We start from the raw sequence: 25,390 nt of genomic DNA on the forward strand, positions 1-25,390 counted from the left end.
GTTGAAGATGCGAGGAGCGTGTTCACTTATGGGTGAATGCTCAAGCTTGATGTAATGGTCCGCCATGTAGTGAAAGATGCGTGTCGATGAAAGAGAAGAAAGAAGTGGAGCTACAGTCGTGAAGAAACAGAGAGTGTTGTGCGGAATCGAAGAGAAAAGCGCAAAAGCGCGAGTGAGTGAGTCAACAAAGCGACAATTGCGAAGCACTGGTCACCCAGAGCAACAAGTCGTTCGTTTCTTGTCCAGAGAATTCGGCCTTCATATGATGTACCAGTCGACAACAGCTAGCAACTAAATGAGTCTCGCTGCGTATTGGAGGCCCATATGACTTGGGAAGTATCAGAGCCTATGCTTCACTCGTCTATTATCCAGCTCATTCCACCATCCAGCACACACCATCATGCTCCTGAGACCTTGATGGAGATCAAAACAGACGCATTAAATATCATGCTGACTCAACACACAGATTGCAACGTACTTGCGCTAGTCCATTGAGACAGTCAAAGGAAACTCGACCTGGTCACACTGTGGTAAGCACGAAAGAGCGCATGTACATCCAACATCACCAAGGATGCAGCCATATAGTTTCATTGTAGCGACCGAATTCTGAACAAGGAGCCACAATGCTTATTGCAGATTCCTGATTTCAGAGAAGCAAAAGTGCTAGATCGTCAAGCACATGGACAAGGCCTCAGTACTGTCGACGGTATCCAGAGTTACCTACCAGTCAGGGTGATTGCACGATGGCATGAGCGCATCATGACCAATGCTAGTACGACCCTATGGTTTGAAAAAGATCTAGAAGATGGTTCCGATGATGGTCTTCCAGTCAATATCTAGTTGGACGTCCTGAGGGGAAAAAAAAGGTTGAAAGTACAGCAAGAGCATTTCAGATGGATTGCCGTCCTGTTCAATAATACGCCGAGCGCTGCAGTAGCTGACAAGGAACCAGGTTGACCAGAAGGCCAGGGCTATGGAGACCAATGTAATTCCATGAGGTTGAAGATGAAATTGAGACTATCATCAAGAAGACATGGAGAAGGAACGAATAAGATTTGGTCTCCGCTAGGAGCTGTCGTTCGCTGCCGATGACAGGTCCCGCATTTCCCAAAGTGGCAGGAATAGCCTTTCTCGGCGTTAAAGTTCCGAGCGAGATGCTATCTCCATGAATACGCAATGACATACTGTGCGGTCGTGAGGAAAGAGCGGCTCGCAAGAAAGAGGGGACCAAAATTGGAAAATAATATGGCAGTCACCGGTCGTTGTTCCCTCTATCGATAACTCCTGCTACTCCAGATTCCGTACCTACTCTTGATGACAAACCAGACCTAAGTAGCGCGCACCCGTCATCGCTCCCTCGGTCATATAAACAATTCACACCGGTCGAAACCGTCGCCTTTAAGTCCCTCGTACGATCGAGTCAACACATCGCAGCAGACATGGAACGCGACGAAACAGACAAGGCCGTTCAAGGAGACGAAGAACGCGTACCCTTCGACGTAGTGCCTAATCCAGATGCACAAGTCGACCAAGGAGCAGATGAAAAAGCAGTGCGACATTCAAGAGACAGCGATACAGATGAGCAGGCTAGACCAGGGTCCAAGGATGAAGAGAGTGGAATCACAGCCGAAGGCGACGAAGGCGCTCATGACAAGGAGTTCGAAGTCACCTGGGACGGCGACGACGACCCCATGAATCCCAGAAGCATGGCCTACGCACGAAAGTGGATAATTGTCGTAATCGTATCTGCCAGCTCACTATGCGTGTACGTAGATCTTTCATTGATCATTGCCTACCTTGAAAACACATCAGAAGACCATGCCTTCAAGACCATGTCTGCAGTACCGCCTATCTGGGCCGACATACCGATACAATTGAGCATGTCAAACTGACTTTCATGTGAATCAGAACATGCACCTCTGCACTCTACACATCAACTTATGGGCAATTGGAACCAGAGTTTGGCTGTTCAAGGATTGTCGCGACTCTTGGACTATCCTTGTTTGTCGTAGGATTAGGTCTCGGGCCAATGGTTATGTCGCCACTTTCAGAAGTAAGTGCACATCTCTCAAGACAAAAGAAAGAATTGACATTGACCGGGTCAAAAGTTTTATGGGAGAAGACCCATCTACATCGCCTCCTACACTTTCTTCTTGATCTGGCTGATTCCATGCGCCGTGGCACAAAACATCCAAACAATGTTGGTGGCACGTTTCTTCGACGGACTTGCTGGTAGTGCCTTTCTTAGGTATGTTTTAACATCTTACAGTCCGAAGAAAGCTTTCCTCAAAGCAGAACTAATCCGCGATGATGCACAACAGTGTAGCAGGAGGAACCGTTGGAGATCTGTTCCCCAAAGCCCAGCTCTCTCTACCAATGGGTTTGTCGCTCGCAAAACACACTAGGCACGGGCAAAAGCTGACGTGATGCAGCATTTTATACAGCGGCTCCGTTCGTTGGCCGTGAGTACACTCTATCTGCATAGTCAAAGGTTTATGCTTACGATGGTGTAGCCGAGATTGGACCTATCGTGGGTGGGTTCATTAATTACTACACTGACTGGGTATGTTTTCGCTATTCCAAGCCGTTCAATCACTGACTCGCATCTTCCAGCGATGGACCTTTTACGTCCTGCTCATCTGGTCAGGCGGCATGTTGGCAGCTATCATATTCCTTGTGCCTGAGACTTACCACCCCGTCCTTCTGCGCAGAAAAGCCATCAAGCTCAGAAAGGATACGGGCAATTCAGCCTGGCGAGCACCGATCGAAAACATGAACAAATCGGTCTTTCGGACCGTTGCATGGAGCTGTGTCAGACCATTCCAGCTGCTTTTCCTCGAAGCGATGTGCCTGAGTCTGTGTATCCTCTCGGCCATTCTTCTCGGCATTCTATACTTGTACGTAGACGAGGGCGCCGTCGCCCATTGGTTATGCTAACTGTGCCCTAGGTTCTTCGGAGCTTTCCCCCTCGTTTTTGAGAACAATCACGGATTTGTATTATGGCAGACCGGACTTACATTTATAGGTATCTTTGTTGGTATGATCACAGGTGTCAGCTGCGATCCTATTTGGCGGAGAAATTATGTTCGTCTGGTAAACAAGAATGGAGGCGTTTCTGAGCCCGAGTTCCGTCTACCACCAACAATTCTGTATGTCTTGAAAGTGTTGGGATATGCAAAAGTGTGTTGAATGTGCTGACATTTGTGCCAGCGGTGCGATCTTGGTTCCAATCGGCCTTTTCGGTTTCGGTAAGTGAATGGAGAGGAGGTGGTTCGCAAAAAACCATTGGATAGCTAACACATGGTATTGCACAGGCTGGACGACTTATTCCTCGGTAAGTGGCTTGCATCGATTGATTCCCTTGGCGCAATGCAGGAAGATCTCCGATCTTATTGGACACAATATGCATACTGCTCAATATCCACTTGCAACCCCGCTGCAGTCTCACTGGCCCCAGAAGTGCCACTTTGCACGACGGGCCAGGTGGAAGCCCAAATCCATGGTTGGAGAAGAACACCCAGCTAATCCCCGTGCTGCAGGTACATTGGATCGGTAAGACCACTCGAAGCTCGATGCCTTGCATAAGCGACTGAATACTGACTGTTGGTTTTGCCAAAGTTCCCATTGTCTTCAGTGGCATCTTTGGTCTTGGGTGAGTCAAACTGAGCGGGATGAAGTAAGACACACACACATGAGGCGTGTTGCTAACTCGGGAATAAACAGAAACATCTTCGTCTTTAGTGGCGTCTTTACGTTCCTTGTAGAATGCGTAGGTGATCATTCCAAGCGGCGTGAGCGGCTACGGAGCGGACCGTAGGGTCGCCACGATGCTTCATTTGACCGCCTCTGGTCGACATGTGCATAGGAAGCTGATTCTATGTGACAGTACCCCTTGTATGCCGCGAGCGCGCTGGCAGCCAACAGTTTTGCTCGTTCAAGCTTTGCTGCAGCGTTCCCTCTCTTTGGTCAGTCTGAGATATCACATCACGGTTCATTCATCGCTAACCCTGCTTTTAGGTGTGCAAATGTACAACAGTAAGTTCCCAAACTTGGGCAATGATCGAAGAAGCGGTCACTAATGCAGAAACCTGGAACAGAGCTGGGATACCAATGGGTGGGTAGCAGGAATGCGAATACGATGATTGTGGTCAAGTGATGCTAAATTGGTGATAGGCGTCGTCATTACTGGCCTTCTTAGCCCTTGCCATGGCACCATTTCGTAAGTTTCTTTTGTCAAAGACCCCGTACCATGGATAGCAACCGCTGACCCTGGCATAAGCGTACCTATTTTTCAGTAAGAAGCATTACTTGGTTAAAGAAAGAGCAACGAGGAATGCTGACGAGCCAATAGAATATGGCAAGCGACTTCGCAAGAATTCCAAGTTTGCGCAGTCATGAGGACAGATTGGGAAGGCTGAGGTACAGAAATAGATGAGCTCGGATCAGTGGCACTGCATGAACAATAGTGCATCGCGTTTTCCCACGAGGCAAGAGACACAAAAGAGATCTGTGCTCGGGCCCCTTGGTGGTGAGAACAGTTGGCTGGGTATTTGGAAACCAGTCAGAACGTCGAGGTGGGACGAAGGAACGTCGAGCCGCGAGACATGAGTGGCGGTGACAGGACGAACAAGCGAGCATGTACTACCCCAAAGACTCGTGGACTCGACAAGTTGGCATTTCGGCCTGGCACAGGAAATGGTCAGAGATACATGTGAGAACGCTTGGACGTTTGATATGGAGGCGGGTAGACTGAGGGGAAAGGGTTGGAGAAGCAAGCGCAAACTCCAAGGGTTCTTCGGCCTGCCTCGGCCTCACGGGTAGGATGCGGGCTTGCCAAGGCCGAATTGCGCATCTCCAGTCAAGGTTCATGGAGTATCAGCGAGCTACCCATTCTCTGCAATTACAACGTTTCCGGAGCTCGTGCTGTCGTCGCGCAAAGGTCGCGGACTCATTGCATCGTTCAAAGCGCAGGATATCTTGTTGCGACTGTGCAGTGACACCGCACCGCCGTGCCCTCGGCCCACTCGCGCGTTCCCGACAGTCTGGCATAGACATCATGACTTTAGCGAGAGTGACACAAACTGCGTAGACATTGCTTTGGTAGACACTCGCTGCTGCCCCTGCTTACCTTGCACCGCGTGGGCGGGATCCGTAGTGTCTGCCTCTCTCCCTGGCGGATCCTTGTGGCACAGCGCATACAGCCTACAGCCACTCGTGATCTCACATCCATCCACCTGGAACTCCTGAAACGGAAACAGTCCACGGGAAGCTGCAGAAAACGTGCTTCTGTACAAAACCACCTGCCTTGTACCACTCCAACGGACTCGACTCTTATATCCCCCGGCCATGGCTCCTGATCCAGTCCAACCAGGCTCGCCCGACGAGCAGACAGACCCCGCGTCCAACCAGACACAGACTCCGTCTCAGACACTGCCCAACATGTCCGATTCAGTCCAAGAACCCTCTCAGAGCGACGACAAGGCTTCGCCGGCCTCTGCCTCGTCCAACAAAGATCAGAACGACTCGACAGCCAAGCGCGCAAACGCAAAAGATCCCTCGAGACCAAGGAGGAAGAAGGCGCGCAGAGCTTGCTATGCCTGCCAGCGTGCGCATTTGACATGCGGTATGTCTGCTTCACATTCGAGCCCCTCGAAAGCTGCTCTAACACGACTAGGTGACGAACGACCGTGTCTTCGCTGCATAAAACGTGGCTTACAAGACCACTGCCACGATGGAGTACGGAAGAAGGCCAAATACCTACACGATGCGCCAAACGAAGCTCTGGTACCACACAACTTCAATCAAAGTCAGAGTCAACTGAATCAAGCTACCCCAGCTACTGAGTCTACTCCCGTAGCCCAATCCTCGTCATCATATTATCCCACTCCAGTTGGTGCTCAACCTTTTGCGAATTTCGGTCATACTCCTTCGGTAGCTCCTATCAACTCCCCTTCAGCTACCGAGTCCCCAATGATCCATAATAATCCATACGCTCCGCAGCAAAGCATGGTCACTCAGCCGTTCTCTTCAACCGCTTCTCAACAGATGCCGCCCCCTCAAGAACCTATTTCTTCTATCGCACATACTTCTGGAGATGCAAAGGCTGGCGCGCCCTTCAACGCCCCGTTCTTCGATCCTGCCGACCCTTCGCTCTTTAATTTTGATATCTCGAGTCTGAACTTTGGCAATCATTATGGTGCTCTGGAGTTTGGCATGCTCGGCCATATGTCTTCTGGTGCTGTCGAGACTCCTGACGCCGAGAACAATAATCTGATGACCTCGATTCCTTACGACCCAACCAACTCAAACTACTCATCGACCTTTGGCTACACCACAACAGGTTTTCCAGACTGGCAGCGCAATAACGATGGCGCTAGACAAAACAGCTCTGGTCAGGTCTTTTCCATAACAGGAGATAACAGTTTCGACGGACAACTCAACTTCCCGAACGCCTTTGCCATAGGAGAGAACGGCTCTATGTCAGGAGCAAGTCCCAGCGCCGCAAACATGATGGATTTCGGCACAGGGTATAGCTCAAGTCCTGTCGCTTCAGCGCAAAATTTGCTGCAAACCTCGAATTCAGATTTCAATCGTCATCAACACCGACCGCAAATCAGAAATAGTTTCTCAACGAACGACATCAACCAAACCCGAAATCAACACAGAAGACGACGAGATCCTTCTGACATTTACACATCTGTCACTGCTCCGTATTCGTACACCACTGGCTTTCACGCCCTGACCGCGTGCTTGCAAAGATTATACTCACCACAAAAGACTGCGCGAATTGCTAGAGCGCTAGCAGCCATCCGACCATCATTCATTTCTTGCACAAAACAGTTGAATGTCGACGACTTAATATTCATGGAAAAGTGTTTCCAGAGGACGTTGTTCGAATACGATGACTTCTTGACGGCTTACGGAACGCCGACGTTGATTCTACGTCGTACTGGCGAAGTCGCTGCTGTCAGTAAAGAGTTCTCGCTACTGACAGGATGGTCAAGGGACGTCCTTCTCGGCAAGGAAGCGAATCAGAATATCAACATTGGCAACGCATCAGGCCGCCAAACGGGGACCAGCACGAGAGGAACCACGACACCTCGTAACCAAAGTATTGCAGACAATCCAGGCCGACTACAACCGGTCCTTCTTCCAGAGCTCATGGAAGACGACAACGTCATCGACTTCTACGAAGATTTTGCAAAACTTGCCTTTGGAGACTCACGTGGTGTTATGATGAAGCCCTGCAAGCTCTTGAAGTACAAAACTAAGGAAGATCCTGGCTGGAGCGCAGACCTTCTGGCCGAGCGAGAGAACAGGCTCAACAATGGTAAACCTGTCGGTCCCCTCATCAGTGGCGAGTCTGGAATGAACTCGCTCGGTGATCGGGATGGCAAGGTGTCTTGTATGTTCTGCTGGGTGGTCAAGCGAGACGTGTTTGACATTCCCATGATGATTGTTATGAATGTAAGTCTTGAAATCTTGTCTCCACCTGAGAAGATTGTCACACTGACTGCGAATAGTTCCTCCCGATTATCTAAACCTCAAGGCATTGATCTGGCATAGTGGCGTTCTCCATCATGGTGGTAGTTGGATGAATCGTACAGTCAATACATGCAATACCTAATCGAAACTTGGATACTACGAGTAGACGACTCTCTACGGAATGGAGAAGATCGATCTGCATGAAGCAGGCAGGGGATATTGATTTTCTGCATCGATACTCGAGTACCTACATATGTCCGAACAAATCCGTTCCTTAGGCATACAGCAAGTTTATGCTCGTTAATATAATCAAATGCATATCGCTGCACGAGCGGTCCACAGTAGATGTTCTATCAAAGAACGATTCGTGTAATCTTGCATTGTCCCTCTCGTATTCAAAAGAGAAACACGGGTTTGATGCACTGGCGCGTAGAAGATGAGGAGCGGCGCTTGGGCCAATGTCGCAATCAGAACTTCCCCACCAAAAAGTTCAAGGTGGGATGAAATCAATGTTCAAGGCCATCCAGCGTCCTCTGAATTTCAAGTTCTTCAGACCAAACCTAGACTCAGTTCGCTGCGTGCACATAGGCTTCCGCAAAATGGCAAACGTCGCAAGCACATACTCTGGTAAACGCTGCACCAACACGGATTGGAACTTCTAGAACAAACAAAAGAATGAGGACCTGACATTTGGCGGCTGTTCGCATTCAACAGATCCCATCCACATTGCCGTCATTGGCGGTACTGGTCTGCAATCGCTGCCAGGCTTCACCCTCGCTGCCAGCTTGAACGTCGACACACCATGGGGCACCCCTTCATCACCCATCAGCGTGCTGCACCACAAGTCTCCTTCGACCGGCAAAGACATTCCCATCGCTTTCCTGTCTCGTCACGGTCTGCACCATGAGATTGCTCCTCATGAGGTCCCCGCTCGTGCCAACATCGCCGCTCTTCGCTCGCTCGGTGTCCGTACCATCATCGCCTTCTCGGCTGTTGGCAGTTTGCAAGAGGAGATCAAGCCCCGCGACTTTGTCGTGCCCGACCAGGTCATTGACCGTACCAAGGGTATCCGTCCCTTCACCTTCTTCGAGGAGGGTATGGTCGGCCATGTCGGCTTTGCCGACCCCTTCGACGAGAAGCTCGGTGCTGTTGTGAGAAAGCTTGGTCACAGCCTCGAGGGTGAAAACGTGCACCTTCACGACAAGGGCACCATTATCTGCATGGGTGCGTGAAAATTGAAAGGAAAGAAAGAGATGGTGGAACAAGACAGAAAGCTGACACAATACACAACAGAGGGCCCTCAATTCTCCACTCGCGCAGAGTCAAACATGTACCGCTCCTGGGGCGGCAGCGTCATCAACATGTCCGTCCTCCCCGAGGCCAAGCTGGCAAAGGAGGCCGAGATTGCCTACCAGATGATTTGCATGAGCACCGACTACGACTGCTGGCACAGCTCAGAGGACGTGACCGTCGAGATGGTTATGGGCAACATGAAGGCCAACTCGGAGAACGCACGCCGCTTTGTTGGTGGTGTGCTCGATGAGCTGAGCAAGGAGGAGCACACTGATTTGATCCTCGCCAAGCACCTCGAGGGTCAGACCAAGTTCGCTGGTGGTATTACTGCACCTGCTGGTCGCAAGGAGGCAGCCAAGAAGAAGTTGACTTGGTTGTTCCCCGGTTACTTTGAGTAGACATATTGACTTGTCTTGATGACAGTCGATGGTACATGAGCCGTATAGATTAAATGAATACAGTACATGAAGATGATTTGTTTGTCCAGATGTTGATATGATTCGATAAGAATGAATGGAGGTGTTGGCAACAGAATGGTCGGCGTCGGAGAAGGAGCTGAGCTTGGGGCAATGCGCATGACGATTCAAGCTCCGTCCGGGTTGCCAGCCAGCAGTCAAGCAACGACAACGAGCACTCACTTTACCATCCATCGCTCTTTCCGTGTATTGTGCATATCGCCCTTCTTTCCATCTCCGCCACTAGTGCATCGCAACTTGAGTGCACTTTCCCAACCAACCTCGTCTCTGACCGACACTTCTCCACGCAAGCGCCATGTCTCGCCGCTACGATTCACGAACAACCATCTTCTCGCCCGAGGGCCGTCTCTACCAGGTCGAATACGCTCTTGAGGCCATCTCGCACGCCGGAACTGCTCTGGGTATCTTAGCAAAGGATGGCATTGTCCTGGCCGCCGAGCGCAAGGTCACCAGCAAGCTGCTCGAACAAGACACATCCGCCGAGAAGCTGTACACCTTGAACGAGTATGTCGACACATTTCACTCTTATCTTACTATCCGTACTGATGCTTTTCAAGTAACATGATCTGCGCCGTCGCTGGAATGACTGCCGATGCCAACATCCTCATCAACTACGCCCGCTCAGCCGCCCAAAACTACCTCCTCACCTACAACCAAGAGATTCCTTGCGAACAGCTGGTCCGCCGCCTGTGCGATCTGAAGCAAGGTTACACTCAACATGGTGGTCTGCGTCCTTTCGGTGTTTCATTCATCTACGCTGGATACGACGACCAGCGCCAATTCCAACTCTACCAGAGCAACCCCAGTGGCAACTACGGTGGTTGGAAGGCCACCAGCGTTGGCGCGAACAATGCCAGCGCTCAGAGTTTGCTCAAGCAAGACTACAATGATGAGTGCTCGTTGAGAGAAGCCTGCGGTCTGGCCGTCAAGGTTTTGAGCAAGACTATGGACTCCACAAACCTCAGCAGCGAAAAGAGTACGTTTGATTCTTTGCAAGTGCATTTTCTGTGGCACAGCTAACATGTCATTAGTCGAGTTTGCCACGGTCGGCAGAACAAAGGAAGGCACTGTCTACCACCACCTCTGGGGTGCCGAGGAGATCGACGCTCTACTCAAGGAGCACGGTCTGTCCAAGCCCGCAAGCTCAGAAGAGACCACTGAGCAAGCTGTGGGCAGTGCCGGCTATGCTGAGAACAGACCTGAGAACTAGACGTATTCCACGTCTCTTTTTCGTTGTACCAGTAGTTTTACTTATTGACGAGCATTATCGATCATGCATCTTTGGGCTTGGGGGCTGCGATGGCGTTTCTTAGACCTGCAAAGTGGGTTTGTTACGTAGATGAGAGAGAAGGATACAAATAAAAACTTGAATGTTTCTCCTCAACCCCGGGGCTTCGTCCCTGGTTTTCTTGTTTGATACCCTGACATTTGTGTCAACTTTTCCTTTGTCACGACTCTTCAAGTCAATATTCTTATGAGAAAAAGAAGGAAAGAACAAGAAATGACTTCCTGCGCTTACGTCAAAAAATACTTGACCTTACTTGGACATCTGCAGGATATAGATGCGACTCTTGGGCTCGCGAGCAATATGAGTTGCTCTCGGCACCTCTGATGAATCTCGCCTTGGGAAGCTCACGATTCATGCTGCGCCAATTGCAGTAACGACCAACATATCACCAAGCTCTCACGTCGACTGTGGTGTTCTGGAAGAATCTTATCGCGTGGGATTATGAAAGGTGTGAGAACACCCAGTCTCATCTGGCAGCCAGTCCCCGGCTTCTTCTCAAACCTCTATGGGAGACAGCAAGGCATCTGGACACCCGATGGATATCATACTTTCAAATAAGCATTGCCATCTGAAGATTCAGTATCTTTGCATGCTTGTTCATGAGATGGAGACATTGGTGGAAGTTGTTGATGGTCATCAAGATGCCAGGCAAGGTCACCGTACCCAAGGTCCTGGTCTTCAGTCTGAACATCATACCAACCGTCCTGGAATACTGCACAAGTCGGAATCCTTGTTGTTACCCTTCACTCGGCGTTCGTTCGTTTGACAGGTACGGAAAATTGGTCGTCGACACGACTCGTCTCATACTTCCGCACACACAAATTTCGTTCACTTGTTTACCATAATAATCTTCAATTCACCTCTCATTTCACTTCTCACTCTAATCAAAAGCTACGCGCGACCCTGTCGAAGCTGTTGTCGTTACGTCCCTTCATTACTCTCGACGTACACTCGATCGTCTCGGCGCTCGCACATCTTTACGTCGTCGTCAACCATCTCGGCGCTCGCATAACTTTTACGTCGTACTCTTACGCGCGACCCTGCCCTTCTGAGTCTCTTTGATCGTTGCACAACTATCAACCATATCAGACGGACTCGCATAAAAGCGACATCATCATCATCCGTAAGTTACGCCGCCTTCTCTATACGTAATGAAAGCGCTTAGTCGTGCTCCGCCATGCGTATTGAGCTTTTCGTTACGCATCTCGGCGCTGAGCTAACCTTAATGGGCGTAAATAGTTTGGACGACCAGAATGTCTACGAAGAAGTTGTTTTCCACGGCCGACCAGCTTTGGGAGACATTCGATAATGTTGACCAGGAGCTGGGACCAGGCACCATGAACGCTGGTGGCAATGTTGTCCTTCATCCCACAGGTCATTGGTATGACGACGATGCTGTCGAGGTCTATGGCAAGAAAGCATGTGCCCTTGAGGCGCTCCAGATAATCCGTCAAAAGAATTGGTTGGAACAAGGCCTACGTAAGGAGGGTGTTCGCGAGTACTGGTCGCTCGAACGTCTCATTGCTGCTGCTATGGAGTACTCAGCCAGTGACTACGCACACTTGATGACAGTCTTCTTCGTTGAATGGGAGAAAGACCTCAAGCCTGACGGTCGCACAATCAAGAACAAGGAGCAGTGGACTCGCTGGTGCGAGATTCACCTCGTGCGCCACCACAGAACTGCAAAGGCAGTGCGTTGTCTCGACGTCTTTGAGGCTTTGGGTCTTCTCTATCCAGGCTGGTGGAAGCAAGTTTACGCTCACAACCACAACACCGCCATCCCCAAAGCCACCTACGCTTCGCCTTGGGACGATCATCCATCTGCCAACATCGCCGAGATGCACCAACTAGACCAGAAGTACGCCAGAGTGCCTTTCGCTTCGCCAGCTCAAGTCCAAGCCGCATCGCAAGCCGCTTCAGCAGCCATTCAGTCTGCTCCCGTCATGCGCCACCAGAAGTCTCGCAAAGATGGCAGATCTCGCAAGAGAAACAAGCGCACCCAGACTACTCATTTTCAGAAGGATCTTGAAGAGCTCGACGACGCATACGACGAGACTGCATTGAACGACGCATACGAAGAGACTGCCCCTGTCAAAGACTCCGACAACGAGTCTGAGGAGTCTTTCGTCCCTGAAGATTACTACCCTGACTACGTCCACGAATACGACGCCGTCATGGGCAAGCCTGCTACCACCTACCCGCAGCTACCTCACACTGTTGGCTTTGCACCCGCCGCCGACGCCTGGCGCGACCTTGATCGCGAAGGTTTCGAAGGCGCAACTCGCAATAATCCTGAGGTCAATGCCACTAAGATCATTGACTCGGTCAGCAAGGAGGCCGTCCCGTCTGCCAGCGGCACCCTTCCTCGCATCCAGCCTGCACCCGCCAAACCTCCTGCCACTGTCGCCCTCACCGATCTTAACTGGGCCGACATTGATGAGCGTGACTTCAGACACATCGTCGAGCAGGTCGACGCAGACTTCCCCCCTTCTCAGAACCAGACCCAGAACGACAACACTCTCCGCGACTACCTCCCTGACACCCGCAACGACCTCGACAACCCAGACTACCTCCGTCCCGAGCGCGTCGCCATGCGCAACAACATCTACAACGCTGTTGCCGGCTACAAGAACATCCCTGCCGCTGAACTCGCCCGCCGCCAGGCTGAACGCCAGGCTGAGCTTGCTCGTCACCAAGACGACTTGGCTCATCGCAAGGCTGCACTTCACAGTGGCACTTTGCCTCCAGAGGATGAGGAGGTGATCTGGGGCTACGTCGATGAGTTTGAGGACCCCCCTGGCAAGGTGTGGCCTCCTGAATACACCAACAACAACCCTCTCTGGCCCCTTAAGAACTGATGACCTACACGATATGATACCTTGGTGACTGGTGGTTTCTGGAGTTCGCGCGGATGATACCCCTTTTGCTTTTTTTTCTGCTTTTCTGCATGGTTCGGTGGAATAATGGTGGTTACTTGAGGAGGAAGAGGATAATGCGTTGCTTTTCTATAGCTTTGGCTCTCATCACACAATAAAACATGGTATCTCTTATGAAAAGTGCAACATAAACATGCAGTATTTTGAGCTCCCGAATGCAATAGGTCGTTGTTTCTGACCTGTAAAAATGCAAAAGTGTGTCCTATCCCATAGATGTCCAGTGAGAGCTGATAAACCTTGGACTTTCAGTGCGATACTCCTGCATTTTCTTATATATTATGCATCTTGATAGCTTGATAACCGTCTAGCATGCCAAGGGAGATAGTAGATCCTTACCTGTGGTGTGCCCCTGAACTACCACCCTGCCCTACTCTCCAATCATAGCATAAGACCATTGTGAGGCAGCAGAAATGCAGAAATGAATCCCAATAACAAAGATATCCACAGAGAGCTGATACCGTTGCAAACTCTCAATGGGACACTACCGCTTTTCCAATGAAATTCCTGCATTTCTATAGCTATACATAATGATGTACTTCACTGTGGGGATACCATTGCAGTCAAAAAGTGAGAAAATTGAGATTTAGAGCGTATGCTTATGCACAAACATTCGGGGATATCGATATTGAGTAAAGGGTTTTTGTACAAAAAAGGCTAAAATGGAAAAGAGAAAAAGAGACAACAACTCTTTATGCATGACTCTGAGAATGCTGAAGAAAGAAAGAGTGAGAAAAAAAAGAGATTATTGCCTTCATCACTACGATCCCTCTTTCTTTCACCTAACCCTCTATGTATGTGTGTTGGTTGTGGGCTGGCGAAAGGTTGAGGTGATGTGATGTGAGGTCAACAATCCTCTTGAAGCAAAGGGAGCGGTGGTTATCTCACACCTTTGCTTTCTTGTGCAAAATCGTTTTTGTGGCTTTGCTTCCATGAAAAGTCCCGGCTCTTTCTTCCTGAAAAGACACATCATTGAACCAATCTAGGCATTGCAACAATCGAGAAAAAATCCAGACATGAAATAAAACACGAGAAAACACCCGCTGTTCGCCTATCGCCATCCTTTGTGCTTCACGCCGCCTGCTCCGGGAAGAAAATAAACAGAAAGTAAGCAAACAGCCAGCGGATGACAAATGAGCCGCAACGATTAAATGGGAATAGAACAGCAAACTGGTGTCCAGGAGAGATCCGTGGTTCGAAGAGGAAGAGAACGGGAAAAGGTGGTCAGAGATAAGTCGCTCAGCTTCCAACCACGACTCTGGCACCTTCTTTACCTAGAACACCACGTTCGCGCTCCTTGGCCTTGGGGCTTCGATCTCTGCCCTTCTTGCGACTAAGGAAACCGAGCATACCAGCAGGTTTACGCTCCTCTTGGGGCTGGACAAGTGTCTGACTCTGGTTGGCCATTTCACTCCAGCTGCCGGTTTCATTCAGCACAACCTGAACGCCACCACTCATAGAGGTACTTCGGGTGCTGCCACGAGGACGGTGAGCTTTGTTGTTGGCTTGTTGCGGGTGGGAAGTGGGAGGAGGGGGAGGGGGAGGCAGGTCGTAGCGCTCGGAACGAGGAAGTCTTTGTTGTTGCTGGGCAAAGTATTCGGATTGCGAATGTGCGTTGTTCTGAACTTGGTGGGTCGGTAGCGGAGGAGAGCCATTGGGCGATTGCGTTGATGAGCGGGTACGGGAGACGTTGTGAGGTGTAGAGGCATGAGGAGTGGGTATTGAGCGGACCTTGTGCAGGTCTTGAGGCGCGGGGCTATCGTTGTGATCTGACTTTGTAGTGACGGGTGATTCGCCTTCAACGCTGACAGGGTTTCTAGGATAAATCAGCCTGGTTGCTTGGAATTGGTCGTTTGATGAAGAAGTGTCGTACCTGTTTTCAGGAACGGTGAGGTAGTTGAACGGCTCAAACATGGTTTCAATCATGCGGTGCAGCTCGTCAGCACGGATTTCGGCCTCGGTGGCATCAGCTCGTAACTCGGGACGAGGCTTCTGTTTCCTGGTGCGCGCTTCCAATGGGGCCTCCTCCAGTAGCAGCTCCTCCAAGTCATATGTAGCATCAAAGTTTGTCTTTTCGCTTGAAGGCTTGAAGATGGGTTCAATCTCCTTGCGCTCGAGCGCATCAAAGTCGAGTTCGCGGAAGAAGGGGTTGTCGGTGAAGCTATTCCAGCTGCTGGCTCCGATTCTTTGTGACTTGTCTTTCTCCAGCAGCGAACTGATCGCGTGCATACACACCATCGACACGGGAGGGTTGGTAACAGGGAAGTTGGGCTCGCCCTTGACGATAGCTTGGATAAGTTGGTCGTGGTGGTGTCCTTCAAAAGGTCGCTACAGCGAGCATTGTTAGATTGTGCGTATCAGTAGTCAGAAACACGTCATACCTTGCTGTAGATGCACTCATAGAAGAGCACACCCAACGACCACCAGTCGCACTCGGCTCCGTAGCCCTTGCCACGATATACCTCGGGCGCAAGGTAGGCTAATGTGCCTGATCGACTGGTGAGAGGCTTACCAGGTGTGAGGTCTGTTGCAACGTTCTGCCCAATAGTTAGTTATGTCATGGCAATGAACCAATGAGATGACGCACAAAATCAGCCAGATGCACGTGGCCGTCAGAATCAAGCAGCACGTTGTCGGGCTTGACATCACGGTGAACAATGTTCTGCTTGTGGATATAGCGCAGAGCGCAGCCCAGTTGTGAGATCCAGAAGCGAATGGCCTCTTCGGTGAAGGATTTGCGAGAAATGTGGAAGCGTAGGTCACCGCCTGTCATGAGGTCGACGACAATGTACAAATATTCGACGTCCTGAAAACTGTATCGCAAATTGCACAAGAAGGGGTGGTTGAGGTGTTCCAGCATCCGTCGTTCTCGAATCATATTCCTTACGCTCTCGCTGCGTACCACTGGCCGTATGTCAGTCGAGGTCGTCGTGTCTGGGCAGCAGTGGCCTCACCCTCATCTTTGCGGATATATTTGAGAGCAAAGGTCAAGCCAGTGTCCTTTCGCTCTACAATGCGGACCTTGCCAAAGGCGCCCTTGCCGACGACACGGAGCAGTCGAAAGTGGTCGAGGCTTACTACTGGGTATCAATGTCCGTCCTATTGTGTGTGGTATGGCGAGAAAGAAGGCTTACCTTCATCAGTGAAGACGACGGGCTTGCCGCTGGAGTTGCCCATTGTGGGAGCAGCCTGGCTGCCTTTGCGGGCGACGGGGACGGTGGGCGAAGCGACGTCGTGGTTGGATTATGAATGTTGTGTTGGGAATTGATGCAGGCTTCAAATCATAACTCGTGTCGTGTGTATGGCGTCGTCGTCTCTATCGTTGTTGAAATGCTGCAACGAGGGTGTCGAGAGAAGCTGAAGACTCCAAATCGCCATGTCCATGCTGCATCCCTTGGCGAGCCTTCCCGTTGGTACGCGCTAGAGGTCCTCCCGCCAAAACTTTGAGCACCCAACTGACTCAGGCAGGAGGGCCTCTTTTCTTGTGTCCGCCAGAAGCAATTCACCCTGCAACAATCTTTTGATAGTCTTCACTGCAATGGACATGGGCCATTGCAGACACTGTTGTATTTCCTGCCATGCCTTGTGTTCCGCTCTGCAAACCTTCCATGCCGACCTCATCTGCCAAGTGCATCCTCCAAGATGCTTAGTCGATCGTACTAACCTTGCATTGCATCGTCGTCTCAGAACAAGGCAAAGGAACCAGCCACGCGGAAGGCACGTTTTTGCACCACCTTAATGACATCCTTTCGGATCTCTTGCGTCTTCTCACCGCTTACATGTCCCACTTTGGACGACGCTATCTCTGCCGTTGTCCTACTCGCACAACGCTTTCCTATCGATCGCCTCTACTTTGCTTTCTTGGTTGATCCATGTGGCTACACAGGTCACTTCTGAAGTTGGATTGGTCTACGCGTCGAACCTTCCCTACTTTGCGCACGCACTCCCTCCTGACTCTTGCTGCCTCTCCTTTTCCCTGACATCCTCCCACCTTCCACTGTCCCACAGTGGGGCCGCATCTGGAGAAAAAGCCATTCTGATCCGCTAAACCGTTGTTTGTCTAGTCCCTTTGTTTAACACACACCTCATATGCGATCTGGAAGCTTGCTCGGTTTCAGCTCCAAAGCCTTTTCAAAGCATATTCAGAGTTCGTCTGTGTACCTAAGCATGCATTCATCGAATGTGAAGATTCAGCTCCTAGTTCCTCCAACAGAATAGCAATAGCAATATGAGAGTGAAAACGCCGTCCCAGATCCCTCAAACGCCCCCAACCTGCTGTCCATCACGTTGCGCCGCTTGATCTACCTAGCAATGCCATCGAACTTCGAATAAGGTGCAGACATGTAATTTGCGCTTCCTCGTCCCTGAATCAAAGCTCGTCCATATTACCTGCGGGTTCATCGTCAGAGTCGAAGCTGCCTACACTGCTCATCTCATCGTCATCGTCCGAGTCTTCGCCTGCATCCTCGGCCGCTTCTTTGGATGCATATTTCGAGACGTACTCTGACAACGATTAGTCGTGTCGCTAATGTGAAATACATTCAACGGTTCTCACCCTTGACCTTGGCTTCATAGCTTTTCGGTTCCCTCATCATCAAAGCTGCAGCTTCGCCGTTCAAAGGATCCGTCGGATTGGGGTAGCGCAACAGTTGGGGAAGGAACACTTCGAAGATGTTGACCATTTCGTACATTGGCGACCACGTTTGGTTGATGACGTCGAGGCAGACGCTGCCAGATCTGGGCATCGTCAGATCTTGATTGCCGTTCGTCTCATATTACAGAGGCCTTACAGCTCATCGATGTTGGGATGGAAGATGCGATTCACGAACCCAATGCTGGGACTCTTGTATGGGTATTGGTCGGGTAGTTCGACATGGATTTTCCAGAGACCGCCCTGGAAGGGTGCTACGCAATGCTTCAGCATCATGTTGATATCGCCGCCTTGTATGCTGTATCTTACTCTCTTCGGGGCCCTTGAATCTGACGAAGAATTCCTGCCTGCACGTGTGTAAGCTCTACGGCGAATAACATACAAGTGAGCGGATGGATACAAACACTAGAACTTTAGTTAACAGAGTATGCAACGGCGATGTGACTGGATGTGGGCTTACTGTTGTCATTGACCAGAGTGACCTCGTAGTCGCTCATCATCCTGGTTGACCTGTCAGAGATGCACGTGATGGCTCGAGATGGCGTTTATACATACATCCTGTCGACAGTCAGTATACGGGACAGCGAGAGCTTTCTGGGCGGTCCAATACTTACTTCATGACCTGGATGCAGCAAGAGAAGGTGTCAGCCCATGCTACTTTCCAGCTCTTTGTTCCAAGTCCCATAGACTTACATCCGTCTCGATTCTTCTTTTCGGGCTGCTCATATTGGCTGTGGTTGTGAGGGTCTGAGGGAGTGTAGGAGTGTGTCTGAGGCTTTGCGGAGCTGATCAGGTCGTCGTCGTTGCTCAGGTCGACGATGACTAGGTATGGATGCGGGGTGAAGGGTGGTGCGGAGTGGGGGCGCTACAGGCTTGTTCTCGTGCAAGAGCAGGGCGATGAAGCGGTTGGCGAGAAAGTGTGGCGGAGAAGGTTGCTGAGTACGAGTAGGTTCTTGGTCTGGTCTGTGGCAAGGTTTAGTCGTGACTGCGAGAGTGCAAGAGTCGTGGTCGGTCGGATCTCTGGAAGCCTGCTGCACCTGCTTGCTCGGCGTTAGCCATCACTGTCCCCGGTGTCGCATGACGGCCGAGATATGAAGCTTGGCATACGTTCGTTCCTGCTTCTTTGTGCTCCGACGACAACAAAGACAGCCAGCTTGCAACTTATATCAACACTCTATTATATCCATGTTATTATACATATAGACTTCATACATTCGACCCTGTGCGATCACGAGCTGCATTCGCGAGTCATGGGGTTTTGTTGAACGATACTGGTCCAAGCTAAATATCATCTTGATGTATGACCCTCCACTGTGCATTGAACAAGGAGATCTTGTCACAAGCAGATCTCCAGGCTTCGAGCCCTCCACGCTCCTCAGCCCTACAATAAGACTCCTGCAGGTGTTTTTGAGCCCAAACTGCCTCGGTTTCCACTAGGGGCCGATGTTGTCCTTATGCTGAAGAGACAATTACATCGACATGTACAATCCAGCCAGAGATGCACATGTACAATCCAGCCACAAACGCAACGGCTCCACAGTGTCGACAAACTCAGCCGCCCTTGCCGGCGAAGCGTGGGCCTTCTTCATCTTATTATGTTATGTGTGTTTTGCTATAGCTTCAAGAACAACAAGGGTATCGCAAAAGCCAGGTCACAAACCCTAAATAGTAATTGCATTTCTCATGCATTGCTCACATCCGATATGGATTGGTTGCTGTGTGCGGCACAATACGGTTGATAAGACGGTCCTTCAAGATGTGGCAGAGAGACAAACAGATTGTTCTACGCATGCCGACAGTTTCCAGGCTCTCGATACGTAAAGAAATCAAGGACACATGGTGCGCGTTCATGTCGAGCAGAAAAAGTGATGCAGTCAACGGGAGCGAGCCTTGCCCAGCAAAGTGCGGGTGTAACATGCTGATCAGCTCCGCAAGCGTATTCAAGCGATAATGATACATTCTGCGCATCACCGATGCCTCCCTTGCCCTGTGCTCAACCAGATTCTTCTTGCCTTCTTTGAACAACTCCTTATATACTGTAACAGTAGTCTTTCTCGCGCCCCTTTGCAGTGCTAAGCAGTGCTTGATCGAGGCGCAAGACAGAATTAAGGCTTGCATCGTGGAGATCGAGCATTCGGGATCGAGGGCGCAACTTCACAACTCCCAGGCCAAGAGAAAACGTCCGAAAGGGAAACTCGACTCTCGCGCTTCAATCTAAGCCGAGCCATCGCCACCCGCAATCAGGTTGGCAAGAACCTCTCTCGAGTGCTGCCATCTCGTCTTCTCACCCGTACCCATCCATATCGCGTCGCAGACAGGGCTGCAGGGCCTTTCATTGTCTCCAGATCCCAAAGTACGCAGTCGCTCAGTCCCTCTGTCTCGGCCCAACGTGGCGTCACTCACATACGCTTGCTCATCTCGAGTGAAAGTCTGGCCCCTTCTTCGCCGGCAACGCTCCACCGACTAGTCTTCACTCATTCATACCGGCCGCCTTGTAGTCCTGCGCACCTACTGCGACGACCTTTTTCCTGTGCTTGGACGTCTTGTACGTTCCTTGCCATTGCCATAACCGCATTCGCCGAGGCCGACGCCCAACACCATGTCTGAAGACGAAGCATCACGTCAACCAGACAAAAGCCCGTCGTTGCGCTCAGAGTCTTCCCAAGAATCTCAAGGGAGGTCGACCTCAGATCAAAATCGCCCGCATTCCTATCTATGGCCTGGCGCGGACAATGCACCGACTTGCCGCTCTCCAATCGATCCGCTGAGTCCAGACGTCGCCGACCGCGTCTTTCCTATCCGCTCTGTCGTTTCCGTCGACCCCAATGCTACCCCTTCGCATCGCTCCGACACTAGCAATAATGGTTATTTTACCCAGACGCCTCACCAGGGCAGACGGTTTTCTACGGCTAGCGAATCAGATCACAAGGCTCACGACGCCTCATCAAGGAACAAGACCAGTGGTTCTACAGAAAGTCATCAGCACAAGTCTCAAGACCGCCAGAGTTCGAGTAGCGCGAACAAGAAACACCGGCATTCGGCACAATTGTTCAACGAACTCGCTTCTAGCAGAAACGATAGCGACAATCGCTCCACCGACTCGCGAAGCACCCGTCCACGGTCGTCAGAACGCGCACCTTCCATGAAGAGTTTAAGCGCCACGGATGAGACAGGGACTGGCCTGATCACCGCTCGATTCAAGCATGTAGTATCTGAAGGAGGCCACGCTATCATCACCGGCAGAGACGGAGAGACGCTCCAGCGCTGTGAAGACGAACCCATTCACATCCCTGGTGCCGTTCAAAGCTTTGGACTACTGATCGCGTTCGAAGAAGAGACCGAAGGCAAACTGATTGTGAGAGTTGTCAGCGAAAACTCCAAGAGGCTTATCGGCTACACACCAAAGCAATTATTTGCCCTCGAGAGCTTCACAGATATTCTTTCCGAGGATCAAACAGACAACCTTCTGGATCATGTTGACTTCATTAGAGACGAAGAGGCAGATGTGGGCTCGAATGGGCCCGAAGTCTTCACCATGTCAATACGAACACCACAACGGAAGCTGCAAAAGCTGTGGTGCGCCATGCACATCACTGATAAGAATCCCGGTCTCGTCATCTGCGAATTCGAACTCGAAGACGACCCAGTCTATCCTTTAGTTCCTCACAATGAAGGGACACCCGACCTGCCCGAAGACACACTCAGCTCAAACCCAACAGCTGACGAGTATGCTGAGAGCACAGAGATCGCGAGCAAGCCTTTACGAGTGCTACGTAGTGCCAGGAAACGTAAGGGAGAGGCTGCCGCCATGGAGGTTTTCAATGTCATGTCGCAAGTACAAGAACAGCTTGCAGCTGCTCCTAATTTGGACAAGTTTCTCAAAATCCTTGTCGGCGTCGTGAAGGAACTTACTGGTTTTCATCGCGTCATGGTGTACCAATTCGATTCCCAGTGGAACGGTCGTGTTGTGACCGAGCTAGTGGATCCCAGGGCCACCAAAGATCTTTACAAAGGATTGAACTTCCCCGCTTCTGACATCCCAAAGCAAGCACGAGAGCTCTACAAGATCAACAAGGTTCGCATGCTGTACGATCGCGACCATGAGACCGCCCGCCTGGTCTGCCGCACTGTACAAGACCTGGAGAAACCCTTGGATCTGACATACTCCTACCTTCGAGCCATGTCTCCCATTCACATCAAGTACCTTGCCAACATGGCTGTGCGGTCATCCATGTCCATCTCAATCAACGCCTTTGATGAACTTTGGGGTCTGATTTCTTGCCACGCCTATGGTTCCAAGGGAACTCGTGTTTCTTTCCCTATCAGGAAGATGTGCAGGCTCGTTGGTGAGACTGCTTCACGGAATATTGAACGACTTTCATATGCCTCACGACTTCATGCTCGCAAACTTATCAACACTGTTCCAACATCGAAGAACCCATCCGGATATATTATTGCTTCGTCAGAAGACCTCTTGAAGCTATTTGATGCTGATTTTGGTATGCTTTCTATCAGAGATGAGACTAAAGTGCTTGGACATGTCGAAGAGACTCAAGAAGCTTTGGCCATGCTTGAGTATTTGAGAATGCGCAAACTCACCTCTGTCACTGCCACACAAGATTTGAAGGAAGAGTTTCCCGATTTACGTTATCCACCTGGCTTCCATCACATTGCTGGTCTACTTGTTGTTCCGCTTTCTGCTGGTGGCAACGACTTCATCGTCTTTTTCCGCAGAGGGCAGCTCCGAGAGGTGAAGTGGGCAGGTAATCCTTACGAGAAATTCGTTAAAGAAGGCACTGAGGGATACCTCGAGCCTAGAAAGAGTTTCAAGACCTGGAGTGAGACAGTCGTTGGCAAGTGTCGCGATTGGACCGAGGAGGAGATCGAAACAGCTGCTGTCCTCTGCCTTGTCTATGGCAAATTTATTGAGGTCTGGCGGCAAAAGGAGGCTGCGCTGAAGAACAGCCAATTGACACGCTTACTTCTAGCTAATTCGGCTCACGAGGTGCGGACGCCGCTCAACGCCATTATCAATTATCTCGAGATAGCCTTGGAAGGCAGTCTGGACGAAGATACACGCGAGAATTTGTCCAAGTCACATTCTGCATCCAAGTCGCTCATCTACGTTATCAACGACTTACTAGATCTCACCAAGACCGAAGAAGGCGGCAGTCTTACCAAGGAAGAGCCATTCAACTTGTCTGCTACTTTGAGAGACGCCACAGATCAGTTCGCTGGTGACGCGCGCCGCAAGAAGCTCAGCTACGACGTGATCGAGCACCCTGGCCTCCCCGCCACTGTCATTGGAGATCAGAGAAAGGTTCGCCAAGCTATATCCAATGTCACAGCAAACGCCATTCAGAACACCAAGACTGGCGGAATAAGCATTGAGATGTATGTGCTCTCCAGAGAAGAACAACATGTCGAGGTCGAGATCACCATTACCGATACTGGATGTGGTTTGAACAGCAAGAAGTTGGATAGTTTGTTCAGAGAACTGGAACAAGTGCAAAGTGAAACGCACGATATGTTGGACGAGGAACCGGCTTTCAATGCCAAACAGGTTGAGTCAGGGTCGGAAGAGACGCGCACTATAGGCCTCGGTCTGGCTGTGGTAGCGCGTATCGTCAGAAACATGAACGGGCAATTGCGACTCAAATCTGTCGAAAACAAGGGTTCGCGTTTCACTCTGCAATTGCCATTCGATCTACCTACCAACGGACAGAAAACGCTTGCAGGGTCCATGTCAGAAGGATCACAACGATCCACGCTCATTTCTGCAGGCAACGAGGGCGAGATCACACTTGTTGAGCGTGGCAGCCAAAGGCGGAACTCGACCGAGCAATCTCTTTCTCGCACAACAAGCAACGAAAGTATACACAGCAAGCGCAGTTTGCCGAGCATGAAGTCTGGGCGCAGTCATGCCAGTGAAGAATCAACTCGAAGCGAGGCCGATAGACTCATTGACGCAATTTCATCACCCGTCGATGCCAAAAGAGGCGCGCCTTCCCGTGGAAAGGGTTCTGGTAGTGGACAAAGGCCAATGTTGGGCTCACGACATAGTACATCAGCACTCCCAAGCAGCAGCCAGTCACTAAGGCCTCGATCAATGAGCAACGAAACCAACCCACAAGAACTAAGTACAGAGGTAATAAGAGACCCGCCTGGCAGGAAAAGTATCATGGACCAAGGACGACCCGTTCGAGCCGTGCGCGTGCCAGAGGAAACAGACGATGTTCCTCCTGCAGCTCAAGACCAACCACAGGAGTCGTCGCGCGTCCTTGGTGCGCATCAAGAGGAACCTCCGGAGACAACAGATGAAGCTCCTACAGCGGACCATATGCGTGTCTTGGTTGCCGAGGACGATCCGGTCAACAGTAGGATCATCAAGAAACGACTCGAGAAAATGGGTCACGAAATCTACCTTACCTCAAACGGCGAGGAATGTTCCAGCACTCATGGAGACAAGAGCGGCTACTTTGATGTTGTCTTGATGGACATGCAGGTTCGTTTCTTAAAGTGTTCGCTGATCGGTCTTTCTTACTAACTTCCTACAGATGCCTATTGTGGATGGTCTCACAGCTGCCAAGGTTATTCGTTCATTTGAGAAGTCGCATCCTTCACATTTGCTCTCTACCCGGGCATCTCTCAACGGCAGAATTCCTATCATTGCAGTTTCTGCATCTCTTCTTGAGAAAGAGCGCCAAATATATGTCGATGCTGGCTTTGACGGCTGGATTCTTAAGCCTATCTCTTTCCCGCGTCTTCAAGAGATCATGACCGGAATTGTTGACAAGAATGTTCGCCACAAGAACGTCTATGTCAAAGGCGAGTGGGAACGAGGTGGTTGGTTTGAAGAATCTCAGTCTGATGTCTGGGATGCCGAGACAAAACCAGACGACGACAAAATCGCCATGTCTGGACCTAGCAATGCTGTGCAAAAAGAGGCTGCTAGTGATGACCCGCAAGAGAAGGGGGACGACGAAGACGACAGCAGACAGACCCAGGAGCAGCACAGAATAGCCAACGTGCAAGACCGCGATGCAGGGATCGAGCCTCCTCCGGAACAACAGGACAAGGACGACCCCGATGTGAATGGTGAACCACACGATTTTTAAAGACGATATCCTTCGGTTGCCGATAGGCGCAAAGAGTACACATGGACTCTCCAAGCTCTGTTCTTTTTCCTTCTCTTCTGCTTTTTCATTTTTTTCCAGGGGTACTCGATATGACTCGGAATTTCGAGCATGTCGCGGTGTTGCAG

At 50.7% G+C, this 25,390-nt stretch overlaps 8 protein-coding genes across 8 annotated transcripts; 6 read left to right on the forward strand and 2 right to left on the reverse strand.

Annotated features, from left to right (window-relative positions):
* Positions 1-1,439: 1,439 nt before the first annotated feature.
* Positions 1,440-4,398, forward strand: M437DRAFT_52037 (MFS general substrate transporter; the record flags this gene model as incomplete). The annotated part of the gene is made up of 18 exons (XM_041022284.1): positions 1,440-1,765; positions 1,909-2,053; positions 2,109-2,248; positions 2,322-2,380; positions 2,433-2,462; positions 2,514-2,563; positions 2,614-2,897; positions 2,949-3,149; positions 3,211-3,248; positions 3,315-3,334; positions 3,540-3,552; positions 3,619-3,652; positions 3,724-3,769; positions 3,887-3,989; positions 4,098-4,114; positions 4,174-4,219; positions 4,280-4,294; positions 4,352-4,398. The coding sequence occupies 18 exons, from the start codon at positions 1,440-1,442 to the stop codon at positions 4,396-4,398; spliced, it is 1,614 nt and encodes a 537-aa protein (XP_040878422.1).
* Positions 4,399-5,439: 1,041 nt separating this feature from the next.
* Positions 5,440-7,566, forward strand: M437DRAFT_52144 (uncharacterized protein; the record flags this gene model as incomplete). The annotated part of the gene is made up of 2 exons (XM_041022305.1): positions 5,440-5,623; positions 5,675-7,566. 2 exons carry the CDS (start codon positions 5,440-5,442, stop codon positions 7,564-7,566), a joined length of 2,076 nt encoding a protein of 691 aa, XP_040878423.1.
* Positions 7,567-8,084: 518 nt separating this feature from the next.
* Positions 8,085-9,176, forward strand: M437DRAFT_85852 (Methylthioadenosine phosphorylase; the record flags this gene model as incomplete). The annotated part of the gene is made up of 3 exons (XM_041028353.1): positions 8,085-8,112; positions 8,200-8,709; positions 8,779-9,176. The coding sequence occupies 3 exons, from the start codon at positions 8,085-8,087 to the stop codon at positions 9,174-9,176; spliced, it is 936 nt and encodes a 311-aa protein (XP_040878424.1).
* A 373-nt stretch (positions 9,177-9,549) lies between these two features.
* On the forward strand, positions 9,550-10,464 carry M437DRAFT_52002 (N-terminal nucleophile aminohydrolase; the record flags this gene model as incomplete). The annotated part of the gene is made up of 3 exons (XM_041022278.1): positions 9,550-9,758; positions 9,812-10,230; positions 10,286-10,464. 3 exons carry the CDS (start codon positions 9,550-9,552, stop codon positions 10,462-10,464), a joined length of 807 nt encoding a protein of 268 aa, XP_040878425.1.
* A 1,331-nt stretch (positions 10,465-11,795) lies between these two features.
* Positions 11,796-13,400, forward strand: M437DRAFT_85854 (uncharacterized protein; the record flags this gene model as incomplete). The annotated part of the gene is made up of 1 exon (XM_041028354.1): positions 11,796-13,400. The coding sequence occupies one exon, from the start codon at positions 11,796-11,798 to the stop codon at positions 13,398-13,400; it is 1,605 nt and encodes a 534-aa protein (XP_040878426.1).
* Positions 13,401-14,714: 1,314 nt separating this feature from the next.
* On the reverse strand, positions 14,715-16,652 carry M437DRAFT_52265 (RAC-alpha serine/threonine-protein kinase; the record flags this gene model as incomplete). The annotated part of the gene is made up of 6 exons (XM_041022326.1): positions 14,715-15,291; positions 15,349-15,803; positions 15,857-16,012; positions 16,063-16,379; positions 16,430-16,555; positions 16,610-16,652. 6 exons carry the CDS (start codon positions 16,650-16,652, stop codon positions 14,715-14,717), a joined length of 1,674 nt encoding a protein of 557 aa, XP_040878427.1.
* A 1,192-nt stretch (positions 16,653-17,844) lies between these two features.
* M437DRAFT_85856 (uncharacterized protein) lies at positions 17,845-18,852 on the reverse strand (the record flags this gene model as incomplete). Its single annotated transcript, XM_041028355.1, has 8 exons — positions 17,845-17,978; positions 18,031-18,212; positions 18,266-18,380; positions 18,436-18,469; positions 18,509-18,531; positions 18,587-18,627; positions 18,741-18,748; positions 18,820-18,852. The coding sequence occupies 8 exons, from the start codon at positions 18,850-18,852 to the stop codon at positions 17,845-17,847; spliced, it is 570 nt and encodes a 189-aa protein (XP_040878428.1).
* Positions 18,853-20,890: 2,038 nt separating this feature from the next.
* On the forward strand, positions 20,891-25,160 carry M437DRAFT_16610 (uncharacterized protein; the record flags this gene model as incomplete). Its single annotated transcript, XM_041018869.1, has 2 exons — positions 20,891-24,631; positions 24,684-25,160. Coding segments are annotated over 2 exons (4,218 nt in total), but the record flags the coding sequence as incomplete, so codon positions are not given.
* Positions 25,161-25,390: the final 230 nt, after the last annotated feature.

Source organism: Aureobasidium melanogenum (genome assembly GCF_000721775.1).
Source record: "Aureobasidium melanogenum CBS 110374 unplaced genomic scaffold scaffold_15, whole genome shotgun sequence".
Classification (NCBI taxonomy): domain Eukaryota; kingdom Fungi; phylum Ascomycota; class Dothideomycetes; order Dothideales; family Saccotheciaceae; genus Aureobasidium; species Aureobasidium melanogenum.